At 33.9% G+C, this 24,311-nt stretch overlaps 2 protein-coding genes across 6 annotated transcripts; one reads left to right on the top strand and one right to left on the bottom strand.

Annotated features, from left to right (window-relative positions):
* The first annotated feature begins 269 nt into the window (after window positions 1–269).
* LOC100749120 lies at window positions 270–11,802 on the top strand. Of its 3 annotated transcripts, XM_024366724.2 has the most exons (8): window positions 270–554; window positions 2,014–2,056; window positions 7,846–9,736; window positions 10,061–10,224; window positions 10,386–10,551; window positions 10,646–10,909; window positions 11,007–11,228; window positions 11,325–11,802. In XM_024366724.2, exons 3-8 carry the CDS (start codon window positions 8,033–8,035, stop codon window positions 11,775–11,777), a joined length of 2,973 nt encoding a protein of 990 aa, XP_024222492.1. In that variant the 5' UTR covers window positions 270–554; window positions 2,014–2,056; window positions 7,846–8,032; the 3' UTR covers window positions 11,778–11,802. The 3 variants fall into 3 exon arrangements, with proteins under 3 accessions (XP_024222492.1, XP_024222494.1, XP_003488489.1); XM_024366726.2 differs by lacking the exon at window positions 2,014–2,056 and having other exon boundaries at window positions 7,834–9,736; XM_003488441.4 differs by lacking the exon at window positions 2,014–2,056.
* LOC100749241 lies at window positions 2,828–24,210 on the bottom strand. 3 transcript variants are annotated; one of them, XR_004461472.1, is made up of 9 exons: window positions 23,906–24,210; window positions 22,307–22,419; window positions 22,009–22,227; window positions 20,638–21,056; window positions 19,415–20,120; window positions 18,078–18,312; window positions 17,353–17,584; window positions 15,349–16,425; window positions 14,981–15,305 (listed from the first exon to the last, which is right to left on the bottom strand). XR_004461472.1 is itself a non-coding variant. In XM_033320057.1 (8 exons), the coding sequence occupies exons 1-7, from the start codon at window positions 24,015–24,017 to the stop codon at window positions 17,379–17,381; spliced, it is 2,010 nt and encodes a 669-aa protein (XP_033175948.1). In that variant the 5' UTR covers window positions 24,018–24,210; the 3' UTR covers window positions 2,828–3,263; window positions 17,353–17,378. The 3 variants fall into 3 exon arrangements, 1 of the variants encoding a protein (XP_033175948.1); XM_033320057.1 differs by lacking the exons at window positions 14,981–15,305; window positions 15,349–16,425 and adding an exon at window positions 2,828–3,263; XR_004461473.1 differs by lacking the exon at window positions 14,981–15,305 and having other exon boundaries at window positions 16,133–16,425; window positions 17,325–17,584.
* Between the last annotated feature and the right edge of the window lie 101 nt (window positions 24,211–24,311).

The raw sequence follows: 24,311 nt of genomic DNA on the forward strand, positions 1-24,311 counted from the left end.
AAATATTAAAAATATATCGAGTTGCATACATTTTGCAAATTTTGTATAAATTAAGTTATATTGATATTAATTGAATACATTCTGATTTCATAGACTTTATGTGCAAATCTGCATTTTATTATATTGGATTCCCTATAATTGTATGGATTCATAGATAGTTCTAACGTACTTTACTACAGATGACGTTATCGTTATTATTTTAAATTTAATAGATGGATTGCGATATTACGCGCAAGTGGTTAAAGAACTGACTTGCGCCCTCTTTTAGTCACAGGTGTACTCGGAATAGTTTCAATGACGGGCGAACGCGCAGCAGCGTTCACCTCTGTTTCAGTACTCAGGGCGCGTTCACTCGAAGTGGTTATACACATGCAATAAAGAAAAGATTCGCATTTTGTGACATCAGAGCGCGATAGAACGTATCGAGTATCGAGCGAGAAAAATTATACGGGTGGATCTTTAACCAGTAAATCTTCTAGTGAATTCGACGATTTTCTGACAGCTCGTTTTCAGAAGAAGCGAAAACACCGAAAATCTAGGAAGACTCCTCGTGGGTGAGTTGACAGTTGGAAAATTGTTATACATACATGCACGAATTTCTTTTGTTAGATACCTTTGTATATTATTAATATCAAAGTAGCAAATGTATGGACGAAAAACAAAGTAACAAAACTACAAAACAAGTACACTTAACTACAAAACTAAGTTAATAGTTACCAATTTTCTTTTCATTCTATAAAAGCACACAGACGTCATAATGTTTGTTTAATTTTTATTTGTTCATTTAATCATTGTTTGTTGATTTACATGAAATATGCATGAGGACACATCTTTAAGGATATGTAGCTTCAAGAAGGCAAAAATTGAAATCCGAATGCTCTATATCAATCAATATTAGTGAAAAAATATCAATATTATAAATACCAATATTATCGAATCCATAATTTTTTCTACTATCGCATTTGCAAAATTTGTAATATTTTTTGTTAATATATAATCGAATTAAGATTTCTAATAAGAACGAAACAAGTCGTAAAGACGATAAAATCGAAGGATTTTTTGATTTTGCTAAAATCGATGTGTTAAATGTTTCGTGAATTTTTATAGTTCGCGAAAATTTTTGAATTACCATTGGCTTAAGATAAAAGAATCTATCACATTTAATTAAAAAATTTTATTTCTCGTATAATATAGCTGTATTTTACTTCTTAAGATTATTATTAGCATGTAAAACTATTATTAAAAGTCATTTGAAATGCTTTCTGAAAGCAATACCATACTTATAATAAAAATAAAAAATAATATTTATTACATTAAAATACGCCCTCTTTAACAAAAGCATTCCTTTGATATGTCAAACTTAATTGACAGGCATTTGTAAATTGAATGATCGGATATCATTTAATTTCTTTATGTTATCAGTAGGGGCATTGTTCTTTATTTTTGTTTTTGATAAGAGGCGAATTTTTCTGTCAGAAAATATTTAGATAAGGAGAAAATAAACTTTGCTTAGCATTGCATATCATTTTTCTTATTCTTAGCTTGAGCTACTGGTTAGAATTTCATTTCTTTGACCTACATTTTCCTTATATCAAGTAAAATGTCACGTTACTTTTAACTATTATACGATAATATCGATTTCATAACGCTAAATATTCGCTTGTTCCATGAAAACAAAATTATATTTCTCAGTAAGTGTTGAAAATGTGATCTACATTATGTTTACATCGCAAGTACATATATACTAGCCTGAAAGTCGTATTATGAGCTTAATGCGAACAGGTTATGTTATATATACGTATGTACCGAAAATCTATAACTTCCAGAGACGTGTATACTTTAGGTTATTTACAACCATCGATCAACATTCCAAATATTGTTTTCGTCGACAGTAGGTTAATTAATTTAGGTATTAATGTAGGTATTTTATTATGTACGAATTTGAAAGATTTAGAAAAAGAATTAGCGAAGTGAGAACCATGTGTAAGTCTAAGGTCAATGTCCTTTTGGCAGGTTTACAAGTGAAAATCTGGACTCTGGGGTGTCATATAGTTATGTAAGCGTTTATGTTTCTAACAATCTGCATGTTAAGCTAAAATTACGTCATAAAAGTAACCTACCAACAATAACAGACATTGACATTCGCGTGCTGCGCGCGATAGCTTAATGTTGCTTTCACCAATGCATTCGAGATAATTAAACCGGAATGGTACCGATCTGCATATCTGAATAACACATATGACGTAGAACTCTTATAAATAATTATTCATCTCGGTAAATCTTCCTCGTTTCAATATCTTAACTCTTTTTTCCCTCGTGAAATCTAATGACCAATCGTTTCACAAATATATAATAAAACTCTAATTTATTTTTATGTTGTTTAGTATATATCTATGTAAATGATATTAAACTCCTTTTACATTGATAATTGCTTTTTATTTGTGAAAAAATGTGTGCAAATGTATTATGCAATTATTGATTACGAATTTAATTCTAACGATTTATTAGAGGTGTTCTATAAATTTTGTTTTCTACGAGTTTCATTTTAATATTATTTATAATAATAAAGTTTCAGTATCATTACAATCACCATAAACAATAGATATCTATTTCTTATTTAATATCAATAATAAAACAATATTAAACTAACAACGTACGAAAAAGTTAATTGTAACTTTAACTCTCCCTCTCTCCTTATTGTATCATTTTCGCAATAAGAAAAGATATATTATAATGAAATTTTATTCTATCATTAACGTGATCTTAATATTCGAAGCATCAAATATCAAAATCTGTGATGGGTAATCTTCAAATCGATATCAAACACTTTACGTAAAACGCCAACTTTTTCAGTTGACTATGTTTATTCACCAATAACAAAAAGCAATACTTAGGAAGTGTTGCAACACGAGTATGACAATAACAGATTAATAACGTAAATATTAACATTATGATATTTATGGAACGATAATGTTGTATCTTAGAGTTTGCTCGTTCAGCGATTAACGATCTAATATAACGTGGATAACTAAAAATCGAGCAAATTGATCAGGCTTCGCGTGCACGAGAATTCATGAATTATCATCGATATTCAACGCTATTGATTTTAATTGGCAAATGAATCGCAACAATGCATGATCCCGCTTGTTTATTTTCTTCTGACGGATGGTAGACGTTGGAATCGACCATGGCGGTTGTCATGGTGACACCCCCCGATCACCCACCTTTGGCGCTCCTGAATCATCCTGTGCGTACTCATATTCCTGCAAAAATACATATATATACATATACGTATATACTCGTGACCTAATCTTCTTAATGCCAGAGGAAAGTTGAGTTACTCCTTGAGCTAAACAATGTAATATCCAATACGTATTGCATCCGTAAACATTTTTGTTTTTAGCGATACTATTTTACTTTTAGTATTTTCCGATCTATTTGAATATCTTGCGTGATAAATATGCATTAAAAGAGGTAACGATATTATTCCGAGGGAATAGGAAATCAAATATTTCTTTCTTCAAGGGAAAAAGATCAAAAAGTTTGTTATCTTCTAAAAATGTATAAATATCATTTATACATTTCCATAGATATTTAAGGGTTTCTGATATTTAGAATATCTAAGGATTTATTTTTCTTATCTTTTATTCACATTTTTCAGAACAAAGTAACGAGGAAATGCAAGAAGCAATACCTTACATTTGCCCTAATTTTGCGTTGCAAGTATACGAAAACAATCCAGTAGCAATTATGAACAAGTACAGGGGCGATTAAGGACCATCGCGTGCTGTCTAATAATATCAGTCTTGGATTTCCTTTCTGATAAGATAACCTTAAAGCCGCGGCCACACCTTGCAGGTGAAGGCTCGCGCGGAGTCAAAAGAACAATCGATCGTCTGAAACTTTGCATGAAATTCTATACTATTTAAATAAAAACATTAATAAATTAGAAGAGCCTAACAACGATACCGAGAAAAATTTTTTATACGTTTTTTACGTTTCCATGTTAAAATATTAACAGAAACTTCTTGCGATTACAAAGAAGATATTTTTCGATGTCGATAGGTCTCGTTCTTTGCAGTTTCGAAAGATCTTATTATCTCTTTAAATATTTGCCATCGCTCGTCGCTTTGTTGAATGAAATATAGAGTTCAAGTAGAATTACTTGAGAGATTACATGTACAGGACTGATCTGTGTCATCAGATACTACTTTATTTCTGTTGTTATATGGTTGTGACTGTTTCTGGGTGTTTCTGGCTTTTGGAAATAAGATAAATCATATCGTGCGTGTAATAAATCACCGGAGGGCAAAGAGGTCCTCGATATCGAGCAGACAAGAATTTCCAAAATTTAATTAATTATCTTTATTTAATTATTTCGTAATTATCAATGTTAACCCTCGACTGATATCGTTAGTTTATAGGAGTAATTATAATAATTTAGAATGGGTTTATGCTAGTTCGTTTAACTCTATCAGATCCCTTGGATCATATTCGACCTAATTATGTTTTTCTACAAATAAACATAATCTTTAAAGTTTGCTAAAGATATGAAAAAAGATCTTTGTTAGTACGCACGATTTCTCGCATCAACCATCGTATACTTTAATACCGAAATGAAGTTTAAATTAAGTCACGGTAATATAAAATATATCTGTTATAGCTATAGTTGAAATAAAAGTGTTACAAATAGAAAGAATTTATCGAGTTTGCATTAGAACTTCAAGGTTCATACGTTAATGGAAAGTACTATAGTGGGAAGAACGAAAAGGGTAAATGTATCTAAAATAACCTGGAATCGTATCGATTCTTTCGTAAACCTATAAATCATGTGCTTGAGTTCACGTTCGATGGTCGCTTCTCGATTATAAGAACTTGCTAGTACTACTAGCTTTACCTACTAACCCAGTGACATAATTCTCTTCGAATAATCCTATCAGAATTTGCCAAAAGGGAATGTAAAACTCAACTAGAAAAATCCTTTGCATAAATAATTAGATCTAAATACCACGAAACCGAGAATGTTAGCGCAAATTTATATTTTTATAAATATAAAGCAACGCAATGCTGGGTGAAATATGTTTTTCCAACCAAATATCACAACGAGTACTATACTAGTATCTCTGAATTTCCCATAAATGCGTAATAATGCATAGTAATAATAGTCTAGCAAATAATAATAATTATTATTATTTTTATAATTAATAATATAAATTGTAATATAATTTATCGTTACAATTATTATTATAAAAGAAATGTTTAAACTCGAGGAAACAAAGAATATAATTTCTGAAAGTTATTTTTCGAATCGATAGTTACGAAACTGCGTGTTATTATTGGATCGTGTCCATCTACCGGATATATTACTTTAGCTTTTTCGCAGAGGGCGTCTCGGTTTTCTCCGCACTTTTGCCGCACTTTTGCCGCACTTTTGTCGAAAAATGAATTACGTATAGTTGAAGCCTGCCAAAGTTAAGGTTAAACCTGCTTAAACAGATGATTCATCACTGAGACCTTATTAGACTCCGGATATGTACTTAGCACTAAAGTCAACCTTCTCGTATTTATATAGGTGATAATTGATAGAGCGTTTTAGGATAATGCTCCTACGTGTTAGTCGAATTAAGCTTATGAATCGTATTGTAGGATCATGATTTAGCAAGATCGTAAAATTGATCAGTGATCAAAGTAATTACGTTTCAAGAGTCAGTATAAAGCAGGATAGAAATATGATATATGAGGACATAAATACAGCCAGGGCTGTATCGACAAAATGTACATGGTGTGTCATATAATGTACAATCAATATAATAAATAATATGTAACGTACTAGTATTTAATATATTTAGATAATACGCTATGTATAGCGTTATATTGTATGTACAATAATATATATATAGCAGTGTTAGTATACAGGATGATTCCAAAATTATGGTGCAGTCGGAAAGGACACATGATTTCTCCTATAAAAATAAGTCGAAAATATAAGATAAAAAGGACAAATTTCTAAAATCGTCTTTTACGACATATGAAAGTATCGTATTCTATATTTTTAACTTATTTCTACATAGACAATCGTGTCTTTTTTAATTGTACTAAGACTTTAGAATCACCCTGTACGTTGAAACTATCCTTCCTCCTCCTTTTCTTTCTTTAATGAAATTGCAATAATAATTAATATTCGCAGTGAAATATCTGTTACTTATCTTACAAGCCATCTTTTTTTTTATTGTATGGAATCTTAAAAGCAACCGAGAAAGCAGTGTGTATGGGCTTAAGTGGGTTTATAGTTCTAACGATAAGACACCGATGAATGTCGCTATTTAATGATTTGATATATGAGCACACGGCATTTGAAAAAGATATTTTATTTCCAAGAAAGAAAAGCGATTAAATAATAGAGGACGCCTCGCATGAATGCCCTCTAATCGTACATACGTCGTTTCCCCATTGTTTCTTTAGAGGAATGAGATAAGAGCGCAAGAGAACAAACTTGCGATTACGGGGCACAAATATTCTTCTTAATCGGAGAATACATTTAAACCGTGGGATATGGAAAATGGAATAGAATAGGAAAGTGTATATAGAAGTGATGAGTCGTTGATATAGTCTGAGACTGTTCCATTTATATTTGCGTGTTAAAAGCGAAGAAGTAATTTAATTAGGCAGAATGTATAATGGAAAAATTTAATTTACGTGTATCAACAATTTTTGCCATCGATAGTTAATGATATTTAAGTATTGATCTTACATAAAATGTGTGTTTTTTTAGATATACTTCTTATTTTTATTAACATTGCGGTTTAAGGTAACATTAATATATATGTGGAATCATGCATGTAGTAGATGTAATACTTCGCTGAAAGATATTTAATAATTATTTTTCTAATTCCTTTTATCTTGTTTCAGAAATTTATTTTTTCTGCTTTCACACTGACCACTAATTGTTTTCTTTTCCCAGCTTCTTTGAATTCTCTAATTGAACACGCACGCTTTGCTTGTTTTAGCATATATAATTAGTTAACTTAATCACTTAATCACTTAATGGTTGATCGCAAATATGGTCCATCTCTTTTTCTATCGATTTCTTTATACTTGCTCACACCGTTCAGTGTCGTATGCACATTCCTGTACCGAGACACGCATGCACGCCTATATATCATCTTACATTACCTCAATGGTGAGTAAACAGCTCTTACTTTTTTATCATCGTTGCTAATTACTTCACTTTTATTTTTTCCCCGTTTTTATTAGAACTTCCTTGTTTTATGCCACTTTTTTTACTCCTGTGCTTTCTTAGTACACGTTAACGAGGCACGTTTGATTTATTTTATGATTTTACACTTTGACGTTTCCTTTTAACGCTCGTCTTATATCTTAGCATATTTTATTCACTACGGTGTGTTTAGAATTCTGACGTAATTGTTACCCATATTTCACGATACAAAGAATATAATACTTTTTAACAGAATAAACAAAGTTTTGTATTTCGGCAGCTTTTAAAAAACTTACAAGTTGCTACGTAGATCTAATTTTAAGATCAGCACGTACGTAAAATAAGATACGCCTATAATTTACATGTAAACGGCTTGTATCTTTTTGGAAATAACAAAATATAGTCTTTTATGCTTTATAATAATTGAACATTAAAATACGATCATTTATTTATTAATTATAACTTTCAAGTATTTCGTCATAGAACGATGAACGATTTGTACAAACATTATTTAACTATACTGATTAAAATTTCTAATAATTATCCGATAGCATAACCAAGAATATCATAATTTATAATTATAAAGCAGTATACTTTTCCTATATTATTGAAAGCAGATCTTTCCACAGGAGAAGCAAGAAGACGGAGCGTGCATGCTGAGGCGACCGACGTTTAGTGACTTTTCCAAGATCGACCGGAAAGTCCTTATGGTAGGTGAGGGGCGTGAACGATCTTTCCCGAGCGAGATCCAGAGGCTGAAGGGCTGGCCCCGACGTTGGATCCACTCGGCCAGCACCTACATTTAGAATAACAACGATGACCGATCGTAACGAGAACCTGCTATTAAAACCAACAAATCAACTGAACGTGCAACAGGTACCCCACAAATCTGCCTGCAATTGGAACAACAATAACGATATTCGCAACAACGGCTCGACGAACTTGATCAAAAGAGACGGACTAACCGCGAGAGATCCAAATTATTATCCACGATCGAACAGCTATCAGAGAGATCAAACAAATTCGAATTATCGTCTGCCGAGAAAGGCGCCCATCGTTGGCTGGCAAAATGGCAGTCCAACGGTATTTCCAAGCACACCGTGTGGCACGCCAGATCCAGAAACGCACGATACGATCGATTTGTCTCGTTCCCAAAGCGTCGCCTCGTCTACGAAATATTCAGAGATCGATCCAGATTCTGGGAACACCGAAGACCTCAGTAGTTTGGCGGACGAAAGACTTCTTCTGTCTACACCAGCTCATACCATCGATCGAAGCGTGGAATCATTGTCACCCGATAAGGACACTTTCTTAACGACATCTCCGGAAATTGGCAAAAGCAAGGATCTAAGTTTGACCGACGATATAGAGGACAAGATCGATCTACTGAGTCCTGGAACAGATTGCACGGACGACAGAGCACCACCTACTCCTGTTGACAATAGTTCCCTGGCCTCGCCGAATCTTACGATAGACCCTATACCTGTCAATAAAATCAAGTTAATAATAACAACCCCGTTAGCCAACGAGTTGCCCCCGTTTGAAAAAAACGACGGATCCAACAATTGGAGATATTTGGAGGCAAAGCCAATAATCACCCCTAATCCTGGCTACAGAGACGACACGAGGGATTCTATCGATTCCGATAGCACTTTAGACGACGAATTAGCCAACAAGGGAAAAAGGAAACCTAAAGTGCCAGATGGTGGATGGGGTTGGGTAGTCGTATTGGCTTCTTTGGTCATCTCCATGATAGCCGATGGAGTGTCCTTCAGTTTCGGCCTTTTGTACATCGAATTCCTTAAAGAATTCGGTGCGTCTAAATCGAAAACAGCCTGGATAGGTTCTCTTTTTATGGCTGTACCGCTTTTGTCCGGTCCTATAATGTCGGCCTTGGTAGATCGTTACGGATGTAGGAGCATGACCATCGTAGGTGGCCTGATCTCAGGAATAGGCTTCGTGTTGAGCTCCTTTAGCAATTCCATCGAGGTAATGTATTTGACTTTTGGAGTCATCGCTGGTCTGGGTTTGGGTTTGTGTTACGTCACTGCGGTCGTGAGCATCGCGTATTGGTTCGATAAGAAGCGAACCCTAGCTGTAGGATTGGGCGCCTGTGGCACAGGGATCGGTACCTTTTTGTACGCACCCATGACCACGTATTTCATCGAGGAATATGGCTGGAGAGGCACTTGCTTGCTGCTAGCAGGCACCTTCTTCAACATGATCGTTTGTGGTACGGTAATGCGCGATCCTGAATGGTGGATCTTGGAACAGGAAAAACAGAACGGTGCAACCCCGAAAAAATCGACGACCAAGTCCGAATGCGATAGATCCAGTATCAGCCCTGCAGACGAGTTTCCTGGGGTCGAGGAATTGAGAAGAATGCTGAAGAGCGGACATACGCCGGAGTATTTGTTACAGATTCTCAGCGCCACCACGGACGGTCCACAGACGGCGAACGGGGATATTAGATTTAGAAGCGTGGTTAACCTACCTACTTTCGTGAAGCACAATGAAAAGGTGAGAAGCTGACCTGGATAAATACGGAATGAAAAGAATCCTGCAATTGCTCTCCGAGGGATTCCGCGATGAATAATAATGAAATTCTTTGTTTTTTAATATTCTTTTTCTAATATTCAAATGAAATACCACTGACAATGAAGCAGTAGAAATGAATTTTTATCTTTTATATTGGTAATTTGATAAATAAATATAAATTAATACATAGTACATTAGGAAATTTTAATAAATATGATTAGAAGACAGAGTCGTGCTTCGTATAGATAAAAACACAAAGATTAAAAAATTAATTGGAAAGAAAATTTGTACTTTCGTGTATTGCAGGTGCCCGTAGAAGTATTAGAATCGCTTTCCAGTAACCCGAGACTGTATAAGGTCATTTTGGAGAACTATCCCAACCTTCTATCATGTAGAAGTTATTCGGATAAAATGCTACAAGATTCCACTGGAGAAGTCGGCAATAAGAGTCGCGTCACAATGTCTATGAGGTTTCAAATTTGATCGATATGTACCGCTATTTTTATTTCATTTTTTCTTTTTTTTTTTTGTCCCTCTGTCATATTTAATGTCTTCCGATATCGTCACGAGTAAGAAATATAACAAAAGATTAATAATGAATTGTAGTAATATTATTCGTTTTAATTGAAAGGATCAAACAAGCACCTGACGAATCAAAACATGACAATTCGTATGCAACGAATAATGTTCACTCAGGGGCTGCATGCAACACCATAAAGAATCACATAACGAAAAGGATATCTAAAAAAGAATCAGAAGAAGCCAATCCTCTCTTGGTCAAAGAACTTGAATATACAGTAAGTAAAAGTACATTTATTTCTGTCTGATATAGTGAAAACAAAAAGCAACGACAAATTTTATTTCTTTTTACATTATTATATAATATTTTAGATGAGCGAAGGACGAAAATCAAAATCGATTTCTAAACAACGCATAGCGGACCTTAGTTGTGGAGTCGTCAGAACGGATTCTCTCCCGTGGTTAAGAAGACAATTTAATACCAATACTCACCATTTTAAAGATATTAGAGTTCACAGGAACTCGGTCATGTATCGTGGTGCTGCTCTTAATTTGCACAAATACAGATTAAGAGCCAGTAGTTGTCCTGATATTTATAGGAATAGTATGACTACATTAGCCAAAGAAAACGAAGAGGTAAGATAAAAATCGAAATAAATAAATAATAATAATAATTAGTTTTACCATCGTTATAGCCTGTAATATAACACCTATTCTAATCTTTTATTTCCAGAAATGGTACAGCGAATTAGTAGACTTACTGAAGGGTATGATGGACTTTTCAATGTTCCTGGAACTGCACTTTTTATTCCTCTCACTGTCAACGATCTTGCTGTTCACTTGGTTCATTGTGCCTTACTTTTATCTTGCCGAGCATCTTACCAGAAACAGTTACATCGAGTCTGATGCTGCGAATCTCCTTAGTATTATCGGCATTACTAATACGATTGGAATGGTATGATTCGTTTTATCTGCAAATTATTTTACAGAGATATCGATGCAACTATTTTATTAACTATTTTACAATGTAGTTGCTTTATATCGTTTTCAGATCGGTCTTGGATGGGCAGGAGATCAACCTTGGATGAATGTTAGTAAAACCTACACCTGGTGTCTGGTTGCTTGCGGCGTGGCAACGATTTTAATGTCAACGTTAACTCCTTATTATAATCTGCTGATGGTCACCTCGGCAGCGTTCGGTCTCTTTTTTGCGAGTAGCTTTAGTTTTACTCCTGTTATATTGGTAGAGTTGATACCTTTAGAGAGATTCACCACTGCCTACGGCCTTAGTTTACTTTGTCAAGGTATAGGAAATCTTCTTGGTCCACCACTGGCTGGTTGGATATTTGACGTAACGGACTCGTGGGACTTGTCCTTTTGTTTGGCTGGTGGATGGATTGTTATTTCTGGGTTTTTGGTAGGCCTCATTCCGTACACAAAAAATCGGAAGATTTGGGGCAAAGGACCCATCGAAATGGAGCGTGACAGAGATAGTATAGCTTGAATTTATTATTAATCGACTCGACTCTTCGAATCGACTTTCGACAAAGACAAGCGATGGAATTGTTAATTGATAATTTACTGTTATTTTAATCGTCGAGAGAAGGAAAATATTAATTGTTGCATTAATTTTTCTTTACTCTATAATGATTTTATCGTCAGATTTCTTTTTATTAAATGGATGTACTTTATATACAGTGATAATAATAATACTTATCGATCCGTAATATTCATAAAATAAACCGCAAAATGTACATATGTTAATAACTTAAAGTTATTTAAATTGCAGTGAAATATAGTTAATTGTATTTGAAATTCACTGAAGAGATCATAATATACGAAGAATTAGCAAAGGTACAAAGAAACAATGAATGTATCGTAAGATTTTTTTATCATGCGGCAAACGTAATTGAACATCGTATTTCGCTATTTAATTATTTTGTGGATTTACTACAGTTTGATTTATTCAATTGAAATACAAATGCATCCTTATCTTTTAAATTGCAATTTATCTTTCGATTAATATGTGCGATGCGTGTCGCTTGCGTAAATATATCGATATGCAATTGGTATATATTATTCGCTGTTGTTCCAACAGTACAAAGCTATAAAATACATATTATTTACTTTTCTTTAAAAAAATTAATTCACCAATAATTTTATTAAAGACAAAATTCTTTCTTAAAAACAAATAAAACAATAAAAAAAAGGATGTTTCTAAAAAAGGTGCTCGTAATTAGAAGAAACTTGCTTTGATAAATATTTACAAAATTTCTATATACGTGTATTACTAGAAAAACATGAACTAACATACAAATATATACTATCTGGTAATTCAATTTGAATATTTCTGAACAAGGAAGTGGCAAACTTAACTGAATTTATATACTTATAAAGGCGTTAACGACAAAAAAATCTTGCGTGTTCCGTCCGAAGGAACAAAAACGTGAGGTCCTTCGTAGGTAATTTTATGACGCCTGCTTTCGGACACAAGAGGCTATTTTTTAGTAGAGACTTTAGCATTTATAACGATTTTTTTCAACAATTCTAACAATCTTTTCTATTTTCTATGTCTATCATGTTCTCAATGGCCGTGCGTGTCATAAATCAGGTTACTTCCGAGGCGTCATTAGTACATTAGCGACATATTATGGTCTGATCGATTGCCTGGAAGATCATCTAGAGTATTGTTCGTGGCCTAATCATCTCGAGGCCTCGCGTTCGTCTAGAAAGCGTTCACCCTCTTCCCTTCAAGGACATGGTTCGAGCGCATGATAGGATATAACAGTATGAGTGATATCTAAAGAACATGCTGATTGGATTTTCTTCAAATTTGCTGTGAATACCACCAGATTGATATACTTCTAAACGTCTGCCTTATAACGTCCAATATAGATAACAAATTGAGAAATCAAGTCTGCCATGCTAATTAAAACGATGTACAATAATTTTTCGCATCGTTGTAACGAAACGTCCCAACTGTGATCGCAACCATTGTCAGGTAAAGGTTAGAAAAATTGTGAAATTAGCAAATGTATTCTCTAGTTAATAAGTATTCGGCATTTAACTATATTAACGAAGATTTTTGAAGCGCAATGTTACCATATTATACACCGTAATGACATATTTCAATTAAAAAATAAAAAAAATAAATCCAATAAACTTATTCGATTTTTAGAAATTTCTGTATAGCTTTTAGAGATATTTAATCAATCGATATCATGGTAGAGACGTAAGGATACGTAACTATAATGACTGCAACTTTACTTAAATCTGCTGTTTCAATATGTACATACTTATATTTTTGCTTAAATAAGCACCCTGTTGTTAGAAGTTTAACAAAAATATCAACAATTGATTGTTTCCATTACATTATAATGAATGTTATTAAAAAGTCTCGTTCTTAAAAAAGATCGTGCTTATAAATAATTATGTCATACTCATAGAGCGTATAAAAATGGATACAGTTCTTTCTCTACAATTTCTTAACGACGTGTTAACTTCATTTCCGGATTTCTATGTCATTTATCCTGTGTCTCTTGAGAAAAAAAATTTAAAAAGAAGAATGCGCTTTAAGTATATCGTCCTTACAAAATAAATTGTCAAAGCTTTCCCTCGGATTGAACTGAGAGTCGTAAAGTGCTAGTTTCTGCTACTGTTCTCTAGTGTGCATTGGAACGCTAGTAGCGCCTTGCTTCGTGTACACATGCTTCACTGAAACGCGACACGCAAAGGTACAAGATAAAATCAAATATTTCACTTCTAAAGATATAAGTCAATTGGTTGTCCATATTATCCCGCTATCACATTTTATACTCAATAATCAATGAGAGTTTTGATGCTGTTTGCAACAATGTTATATTTAATACTACATAGCGTAACAGTGTCAAGTGTGATAACAAATGTAAATTTTACCAGGAGTTTCTTGAAAGTAGATTTCAAGTAGTAGTAGTAAAAATTATACATTATCTTATACAATAAATTACACATATATCTTTTCGAAGTGGACACGGAGTCTAACAAAGTTTTCAGTTTCCACTATTGTGTATTTGTTGTAGCGCGTGTTTGGATCAAGTAGGGGTAGAGGTCGAAATACAGTTTATTATCTTATTGTCCTCATAGCAACGGATCTTCCTTCGATTATACGCGCCCAGTTAGGTTGAATTTCGCACGGTTGGTTATCCTTCTCTCAAGTTGCACACGTGCATCTTGTGGCACAGAGTATCGATGAAAGCAACGTCTTAAATTTTCTACCAACCCCACAAAGTGATACTGTGTTATTGTTAAAAAATACCACCTCTACAGAATTCATTAACTAATCGTGAAACATTTTTCATCACAAAGACGATATGATATGGGAATATGATTTTAAAAGAACAGAATGGTTTTGACTGCAACAGTGAAAAATGTAACCTTTTAAAATTATTACATTTAGCATCGATTAGTTTCACTTCGTACAACTTTTTTCTATTGTGTATTACATAGTTTATAACGATAGAATGTTATTGTTATTAAATTATTTTACTTTTATTAGCGATAGTATTTGTAATTTGTTAATTAGTGATTCAGTAGTAGTAGTAAAAAGTGACGATGATAGTCGGTGTTATCATAATTATCATTGTTTGCACTGAAACCTATAGATGGAAGCGCAAGTTATATGGAGAAAGTGGGCGACAACGTCCATTGGATATGAAAAAGAGAGGGAATAAAGAATATTAGTAAGTAACTATAATAATATTACATCATTCTATAGTACTATATCATAACATAAGAAAGAGTTATTCAATTTTAATTTTTGCCTACGAATTACGTACGACTTTAACGTTGTGTACAATGTGTTACGTTTTTTATAAGGTATACGTATGTACATATGCAATGTATAACGTATCATCGCTAATATTTGTATATGTGCACTCACAATGAGGTACTAGAGTATGCGCCCTATAGCATACATGTGACTTACAATTTGACTCATGCAGAAGCTTTAATAATTTATTTTCGAAAACTAATGGAATTACGGTTCTTTTTGTCTCTTAACAAGAAAAATGTGAACATACAAGTTCGAAAATCACAACTGATCTCAATTTCGCATGTATATCGTGAGTTTGTGAAAAAATGGCACAATTAGGAAAAGTAAATTTTTCGAAACACATTGGTATGAAATAGAAATTTTTAAACAGGAAGTAATTAATAACCTAACCAGCGATGGAAGCATTTATTTCCTTTTAAAATTTAGATAATAATTTTTTAGCCTTGATATATATTATTTTTTAGTCAAATATTGTTTAGTTACGTCGCTTACTATTAATTAGGATAATCTAAGTGTAGCGTTAAACAGTTTTGAAATCGTGACACTCTTCTCGTTAAATAACATAATTTTGTTAATTAAAATGACAAGGTCCTGATAAATGATCCCTTTTGTAATTAATTTTCATCAAAATTGACAACTTTTTAAATACTCGATACAAAGATGGGAATCAAATTGTCAAATTAACTTCCCTAACGTTGTTCTGTTTATGCAAAGTCAAGCTAAAACGAAAGTTGTGATTCATGGAAAGAAATGTCTTGTTAAAAAAATGAAATATCTTCTGTCAACTGTAACAGTTGTAACGTATAATACTTAAAAACTAGAAACCATTGTAACAAGTAATAAGAAGGAGATTTAATTTCTTAATCTTTATAATGCGTTATGCATTGCCGCAAAATATAAATTGCTGAAAGTGTATGTATAAATTAGATACGAATGTATATATTTGTATAAATATATATACTTACAATATGTTGAAAGAAACAGATTATTTTTATTTATTCGAATGTGGCTGAAAAAAAAGATAATATCAAAAAGGACGGAGACAGAAATAGCGTTGCATCACAAATTTATAAAAAAGTAACAAATATCACCGCCACAATCTTTTTCGTTATTTCTTGCTTATCTATTTCCAAAAAAAAATTGGAAATTTTTTTCTTTTAAATATATGACAATCGTAGATAGTTATAAATATTATCCGACAGAGTTAATAAATTCTACATACAAGTCTTCCTCTAAAGGTCCGGTATCCAGTTCAATTTCGCTTTCAATTTCGAATTCGCAGTTTCGCACGATTTCCGAGAAAAAAACGCGGATTTATCTTCTCAGGAGACAAACATGTGACCTAAAAAATTGTTCATATTTACTACTGATAATGTCAGGCACGCGTGATAAGCGAATTCAATTATTTTATAATATACAAAATTGTAAAGTAAAAGAGAGTAAAAAATATGTATGAAAGAAATAAAAAGTAGAAACGGAATTATCGGTAACATAATATTACCCAACCAGAATTAAAGTTATTCGGAATATTACGTTTAGTTAAATAGAAAAAAAATGTTAAATACAAATATAAAAAATGCTTCAAAACACGTAAAAATACTTATACGTTACATAATAATACTAAATTTATTATACGGAAATATTTTTCTATATGTCTTTGCGTTTGTCGTATCTTTCTTCCGGATAAAGAATAGTCTACGAATTGCAAAATTTTTGATCTGAATGTGTCTTCTCGGTGGTATTTTAGGTCGCTAAACCCGAAAATGTGAGTCACGGTTTTGAAAATTCGGTCTTATGAACGTCCGTCTTACCTGTACAAATCGGTGTAAGGGCGTGATCATACAGACAGATAAACTATAAGCAGCAAAATTGGGGTTAGTTGTACCGCTGCTCTTTTCGCCGCTTTCTGTATGATCACGGCTTAACCGATCGCATCTCGGCGCTGCGGTTAGAAAATGAAATATACCCAAAATCTAATCCGATACTCGCGATCCAAACGCACTCCAAACGGAGTAAACCGTACGGAAGATTAAGAGTAGTGAAAATCAAGTTGATCGAAATTTCTTACGCCGTATTTCCATGAAAAATGATTAGAGCCTTTCTTTCGATAGATCTTAAAAAAGAAAATAAGTAAAATATTCAGTATTACCGAAATACTGCTAACTTCGTACAAAGTAGGAAGCTTCTACGAACTTTTCAAACGCATGTTGTTAAAAACGTTGCTAAAAGAGAAAAATGTACCTGATTCAGATATCAACGAGAGTCTCACCTATTCTACATAGCCTCCGTACATTTTTAATGTCCCGGTGAAGTACTCGGATTAACTGGACTCGGAGTTGAGTTTCTGCTGGGAATTCTAGGAACTCCAACTACGTTCGCGAGATTCTCCATGCTTTTCGGGAAAGTCCTCGTGATAACGGCGTGTTCAGGACCGATTAACGCGTCGCCCATCACACCTAGCCGCACACCGCTTCCGTACCTGTGTAGGGTTATCGACATATCTAAAAAAAACGACATACAACCCTTATTAATGAGCACTAAAAACAAACGATCCGCTAAAAGTAGATGCGCGTTGAGAATATTCGGTGAACCATAAAAAGAAGAGGAAAAAAGTATAAATGACGGTGCATCTACGTAGATCGTCGATATTAGACTACGGATATTCGTGATGAATATAATCGAAAAAGTGAAACCGAGATAGTGTTACTACGTTTCGAATATTTTATATATTTTTGCATATTATTTGCATTCTGGACAGCTTGAAATTTTCTCTAAACGTATAAAAATCCGCGATTTGTCGATGATTCACGGTAGATAGTTATCGGAAGAAGTTAAAAATAATCTTCGATACCTTGTTCACGTAAAATAAACATAGAAGAACATAAAATCACGAAGAATATATATTCTGAAGCTGTTTCTATACGCTGTAGAGGGGAGAAATAAATGCTTAACTTTTTCACAAAACACGCTACATATTAAAAAAGAGCAACTTACTGCAGTTGCCTTGAGGGGGTCGCCAATACATCATCGCGTCCACGCCTTCTACGGGCACATCTCCGTTGACATGTGTCAAGGAGAGGGAATACCTTCTCGTTAACTGATTTAACATCACTTTGAGCAGTAACGACGGCAAACAGGAGGAAATCAATCCGCAAGACTCTTCAGCTGCCGTTATGGCGTACATCGCACTTTGCTTTGCTCTTGCCTCGCGCACATTTTTCTGAATAACCTGAAATAAGCACGTACTTGATCGTTTACATTACTATTAAATTAGTAATTATTACTGGTTATAGCTATATAGCGAACATAAATATTAGGACACCTACTATTAGGTTATATTTCGATATTTATATATCGAAAAACTCTGCTTTATTTACGTCTACTTTATCACGTTTATTTAACTTGCATTACCAGAAACTAAAAGCAACGAATAGAATTCGATTTATACTAAATATCAGTAGCTGTCCCGATACTTACGATCAGTTATAGCGTTAATAATGTAAACAGATGATAAGTTAAAACAAATATGCGATAGAAATTGCTAAGTCTCTTCTTAAAACATGATGGGCCATTATAGAGCGGAATAATAATTTAAAGAGAATGCCAACGTTGGTATTATTGTCCAAGATAACGAGCATAATAGATTGATAAATCGGGAAAATTGGGTCAAACGCGAGGGCGTATCGTTGTTACATAGTTTGTTTTCGTCTCGTGAGTTTCACGTTCATTTTGTCCTATTCTGCTATTTAAAAAAATTGGTATAATAGCGATGATTCGTTCATCAAGAGTTATGCTACTACGATGTTAAGAACTTTGCCGATTTTAATCGAGATTATTCCAGGTTACGTAGTTAGATACCTTACGATTAGATACTTAGGAAAATGGGAAAATGGTTAGATTTTTAAAAATTTCCTTAAAATTATCGAACCGTTATTTGCGTTATCGTTATCCTTCCTATTATTTTCCGTTAAAATCAGAGTATACTTGAAACCAAGATGTATTAACAAATTATCGTTCACTAGGGTAAAATTTCAAAACAATTATTAAAATAATATCGTTCGTCATAAAATAATATCGCCAAAAACTTATGTTTCGAAAATTCATCGATAATAGAATCAACCTTCAACTCGAATCACCAACTAAATAACTTCAATTATAATCGCACTCGAAGGACTTTTTCAACTAACTGAAATATTTAATCTAAGAAAACTGTTCGAGACGCGAATGATCTAAACGTAATCGTAATACCGTGCGTAAAGGTCTTCCTTGATCAACTTCGATAATTAACTTAACAATTAACTTATGAAAGACACGTATGCAACCGTGCAAACCTGTAAGATTTCCACCAGATCATCTTCGAATAGCGGAGTCTTTGTAGGAAGCGCAAGACACAAAATGCCTCTGGCTTGGTGATTCCGCAGAAATATGGCCCTCTGTTCGACAAATTTGCCAGTGGCGAGCACATCGTCCGGTATTCTAACGCCAGAATGGCGAAAGTATTCCTTAAGAGAATCTACCGTAGCGGCTAACAAAACTTCCGCCTCTGTCGCTCCTGTCATAGACGAGATTTTTCGTAGAACATCGAGTTTGATCTCCTCCGACCAAGCAACTACTTTTCGTCCGCAAGGGGACGTAATTTGAAGTCGATTGGCTTGCGGATGCTTCAGAAATAATTCTTCGAAAATTGTCTTCGGCGCTTTTATAGCAATCCACGCTATGGAAACCACCTCTATGGTGGCTTGATATATCAAAGGAACGTAGCACCATAACATAGAAGTCAGAGTATCCGAATGATAATGTTTGTGACGTGATTTCAAAGCTTGTAACTCTCGGATAAGTAATATCGGCGTTTTCAGAGTTATAACGACTGCTAGATACCAACACCATAGGATGGCATCGCAGAAGAATTGCAGAGGGTTCAAAGATTTTAATAGAGCGTGTAGAAAGACGGTATGACCGACGTTTCGTTTACTGGCTTCTCGCTGTAAGATGGAGAAAATGTCGAGAAATCTGGGTCCCTCTCCTTTCCTGTACTGTCTGGAATGAAATAAAGCAGATCGACGTCGAATTTGAGAAATTTGATATTTTTTAAATTCTTTAAAAGTTTTTTTTACATATTTAATTTAGTTTTATAAATTATAGAGTCTTGCGGATAAACTTTGTATGCTTATGAAAGATAAAGGGTTGATTTTTCTTAGCGAACGACGTTATACATTCACCTTGATACTAAAATGACTTTAAATAGCTGTTTAAAAAGAGGCAAACGTTTCGAAATACCATCTGTACAAAAAGCTACGTAGAAGAAAATATTCTAAAAATTCGGTTTAAAGAGCATAAAAACGTTATTTATTAATATGAAAATTAACTCCAAGTAGGAATAAAAGGAAAGAACTAAATACCTAAGAAGCGTACGTCATTAAGAGAATTAAATAACGTCGATCGACCGAATCATCGTCTCCGATACAATGCATAATTTTATTGTTAGATCCAAATTATCGAAAACCAAAAAAACCCTATAAAAATCAACGAACAATCCAAAAACATTGTACCGTACCTTGTCATCTCTTTCACCGAAGAGACTAAAACGATGACAGCGATTTTCAAGCATTGAAAAATACCAATCTGCTTCTTCAGGATTTCTGGTCTCTCGTTTGGATCGTTATTGTACAAAAATTCGTTCCAATAATTACTGAAGCTCTCCGTGAGTTTCTGATAAAGTTTTGGAAGTGCCGATGGCTCCGAGTAAAGATTCGTGAAAGGAGAGTCCGCTTCCTGACACGCCCAACTGTCAGTAGAATATCTCAATGGAAGGAAGTCGGTCAACGCTAGGTGTTCTTGTTGAAGGAGCAGATGATGAACCCTCACCAGACAGATTTGGTACTCCTCTCCACGAAGAAGACAGTTTATTACGTGCACCTGCCACGGTGGTTGTCCGAATGGAAAGAATTTCGACGTGAGATCGCTCACATAGTCCTAAAATGCATGAATCTACTGCAAATAGTTATATTACAGACTTGTTTGCCTTCGAATGTGCGGTTTAGAGCGTAAATAATGGGGGCTGATAGTGAAAAGCGCAGACGAGTAATAATTGAACGGCAACATCGAATACGACTCTGTATCGCGTTTCGGTTAAAGTCGAATTACAATAAAGTACGGCGCTATAGTCTCCGTCGATCGTTTTAGCGCACACAGGTTGCAGATATTTTGTCGGAAGGTGATGTAACATTCGATGCAAGAAGTATTTGAAACTTAAAGATAGACTACGGATGTTTATGCAAATTTATCTTGTAAATATTACAACAAATAATTTCGCTTTGAATATTTTGTATCGTGTGTAGTTTTAGACGTTCAAATTTGCTGCAAACGCCACAGATAAACATCCACAGTCTACGTATGGAAATTGACTTAAAAACCGCTTTTTCGCAAAATTCACTAAATGCGCTTTAGACGTTTTCTGTTGTTCCTTTTATAGTTTGATATCGCTTGATGATTAAATTCGAAGGATATATAATCTCTAGAAATAAATAATAAATCTATGGAATTTTGGGGACGATCGAGGTACTATGGACGATATTTGGTACTATGATAATCGACATTTTTGAAATGCTCGTTAAGCTGCGAATATACTTAATCGCGAATTAACTGTTGAATTTTTACGTTGCTTATCGTATTCTTTCCTTGTCATTTTCGATCGTGTCAAAGAATTGAAAAAGAAGCTTAAAGTTAAACAGGGACATAGAGAAAAATATAAGAACCGATTTTATCAAAGAGTATACGATATAGAAAAGTACGAGGAGAGTATAAAACAAAAACGCTCTTAAAGAATATAAAGAGTATAGAAACGTGAAAAACATGAAAGACAAATTTAAAAATAATCAAACGTGATGTAAAACAGAGTGGAGAAGATTGGATTTATGAAACCGACCTGAATGTTGAACTCTGTGATGGGTCGACCTCTGAAGGAACACGGTGAATTTAACAAGTGATTATCCACGGAGAAATAATCAAGATCCTTCCATACGTAAAGACCCCATCTCGTAGATAATCCTGCGCGAAGAAACCTTCTGGATGTAGTCAGATGTACCAAGTGGCCGCGAATACCTTCTGCGATCGAGCGACTTTGTATCAGCAAAGTACAAATCCCCTAAATTTAAGAAGCAGAGCGATGTAAATTGATAACGTTGAAATTGAAGAAATTAAATCGTCTAATTTTGTGTACCTACGTGATTTCGAAATTGATCCAGGATCGTTCGAATGTTGTTCTCTTCCACCACGACCACGTTCGGATATTTCCATTTTACGAAACGTATCCAACCCTTTCTTAACCATTTTAACACTTGAAAAAAAGTAAAAATATTTTTCTTATGAAAATGAGATTGCGATAATCGCCTCTTACAACATCTCGATGTATTTAAAAAATAAGCAATCGGTTCTTAAAAATGCGATCTCGTGCAAAAGAGCGCTATGATTCGAAATACATGTGTAATCCAACTAGCTTATTCGATTTATTATAACTGATTTCAATTTTTATCCGCAAGATTAATTCTTGAATAATTTTATTACTACCGTGAACATAATTCGTGTGGATATAAAACGAAATTTAAAAGTTTCTATGCTCGATATAAAAATTTCAATGACATGAAATTTATATAATCTTACGTAATTCTATAATCGATGCATTATCAAGAACTTTCTTATTTTTCGTTAAATATTCTACAAATAATATTTTGAAATGTGCCATTCCATTAAAATAATTGAGTTTTTCAGAAGAAATATTCCATTAAGATAGAATTTTTCTTCGTTTTTTTAACCAATCTTAAGTTCGATTATCCGCATGACAGCCGTTACTTAACTTGAAACAAATTGTCTGCGTAATTACTTCTCTACTTATGTTTACAATTCTGTAATATTTCGTTGAACCGATATCTGTGACCGAAAACAAACAGACAAAAATACGAGTCGTTTCCTATCGATCATTGCGAATTTTTCACGTATCCAAAGTGCATTATATAATGATAATTAACTCGATATACGACAAAGAAAATTGTGGTTAATAGATAGGAATGTAATAGAAATAATTTTAACGAAATATAGATTCGAGGAAACACGTATCAACGAAACGTGTGATTCGTCTCGTTAAATACAAATTGATATAGCACGCAGCATCGAGCTTTCGGCTCGTTACGAATCATCTTCGTAACTAAAACATCACTAACACATACGTTTACAGCAACGCGTTAATTTTCCTGTAAATTTCATCTATCGTATCATTTACGTAAGTGACACTTTCTTTCAAGATCTACATAGATTCAAAGAAGATTATATTACGAAAAGAATATAACATTTGACTTAATAGGAAGGAAATAACGAGAAGAAGAACGGAAAGAATATTGTGAATATACAAACATGTTATTTATATCGAACATATATATTACGTAAATAATTATGAATATTATTTATTGAAATATCTATTGCAACAACAACAAGATTTGTCTATAAATATTCTTCAACATTCTGCCATCTAGCACCTGTGCTCGTATCATTTTTCTGATTATCGTAAAAAAGGCAACTACAAATATCTTAACCTTTTGCCAGTGTAACAAAACGACAAAAAATTCAGAATGAACAATTCCGGAAATAATTATCTCAGATACAAAAAATACACATTTTCAACACTTTATAGAAAATAAGTATTAATAATTGCGTTACTGAGTCACTGTAAATTTATACGATTATGGTACTGCTCGAGTCTCTCTCGGCCTACACTGTGAAAAAATGAATTGTCGATCACGATCGGATGAATCTTCTTCGAGGATAATTACCCGGATAAACGAGTAGCATAAAAGGCACCAAAATGACCAGTAGCAATATACTAAAGCTCAAGTGCAACAGCAATGAAATTCCAAGGATGTCCAAAAGATAGAACGTCGCCATGATCCTCTGCGATAATCTCTGCACTCTTCCAACTTCCTTCCAATAAGGAACCAAAACCGGAAGCGTATCGACACCACTTTAAGATCAATTTAACTCTCAATTATAATAAATTTCGCTGGTAATTGTAAAAATGGTCGCGTGCTCGAGAATCCACGGTCCTATGTTGACTCCGCTCTCTATGCACGATTATGTCTCGAAGACATGACCTTCGACCTCGTTTGCAAAAGGCCAGCCAGACGGTAGCCCGATGATATTGCGAAGCCACTGTCCTCGGGCTCGTCGCGTTCCCCTCGT

This window comes from Bombus impatiens, unplaced genomic scaffold (genome assembly GCF_000188095.3).
Source record: "Bombus impatiens unplaced genomic scaffold, BIMP_2.2 scf_0233, whole genome shotgun sequence".
Lineage (NCBI taxonomy): Eukaryota > Metazoa > Arthropoda > Insecta > Hymenoptera > Apidae > Bombus > Bombus impatiens.

Excerpts from the sequence above, each read along its gene's own strand:
- LOC100749241 (XM_033320057.1), bottom strand. The coding sequence starts at position 24,017 with ATGGCGACGTTCTATCTTTTGGACATCCTTGGAATTTCATTGCTGTTG. Across the intron at positions 22,228-22,306 it reads TGGATCAATTTCGAAATCAC|GGGATTTGTACTTTGCTGAT; the intron begins GTAGGTACACAA and ends TCTTAAATTTAG. Across the intron at positions 21,057-22,008 it reads TCACAGAGTTCAACATTCAG|GACTATGTGAGCGATCTCAC; the intron begins GTCGGTTTCATA and ends CATGCATTTTAG.
- LOC100749120 (XM_024366724.2), top strand. The coding sequence starts at position 8,033 with ATGACCGATCGTAACGAGAACCTGCTATTAAAACCAACAAATCAACTG. Across the intron at positions 9,737-10,060 it reads TCGTGAAGCACAATGAAAAG|GTGCCCGTAGAAGTATTAGA; the intron begins GTGAGAAGCTGA and ends CGTGTATTGCAG. Across the intron at positions 10,552-10,645 it reads TCAAAGAACTTGAATATACA|ATGAGCGAAGGACGAAAATC; the intron begins GTAAGTAAAAGT and ends ATAATATTTTAG.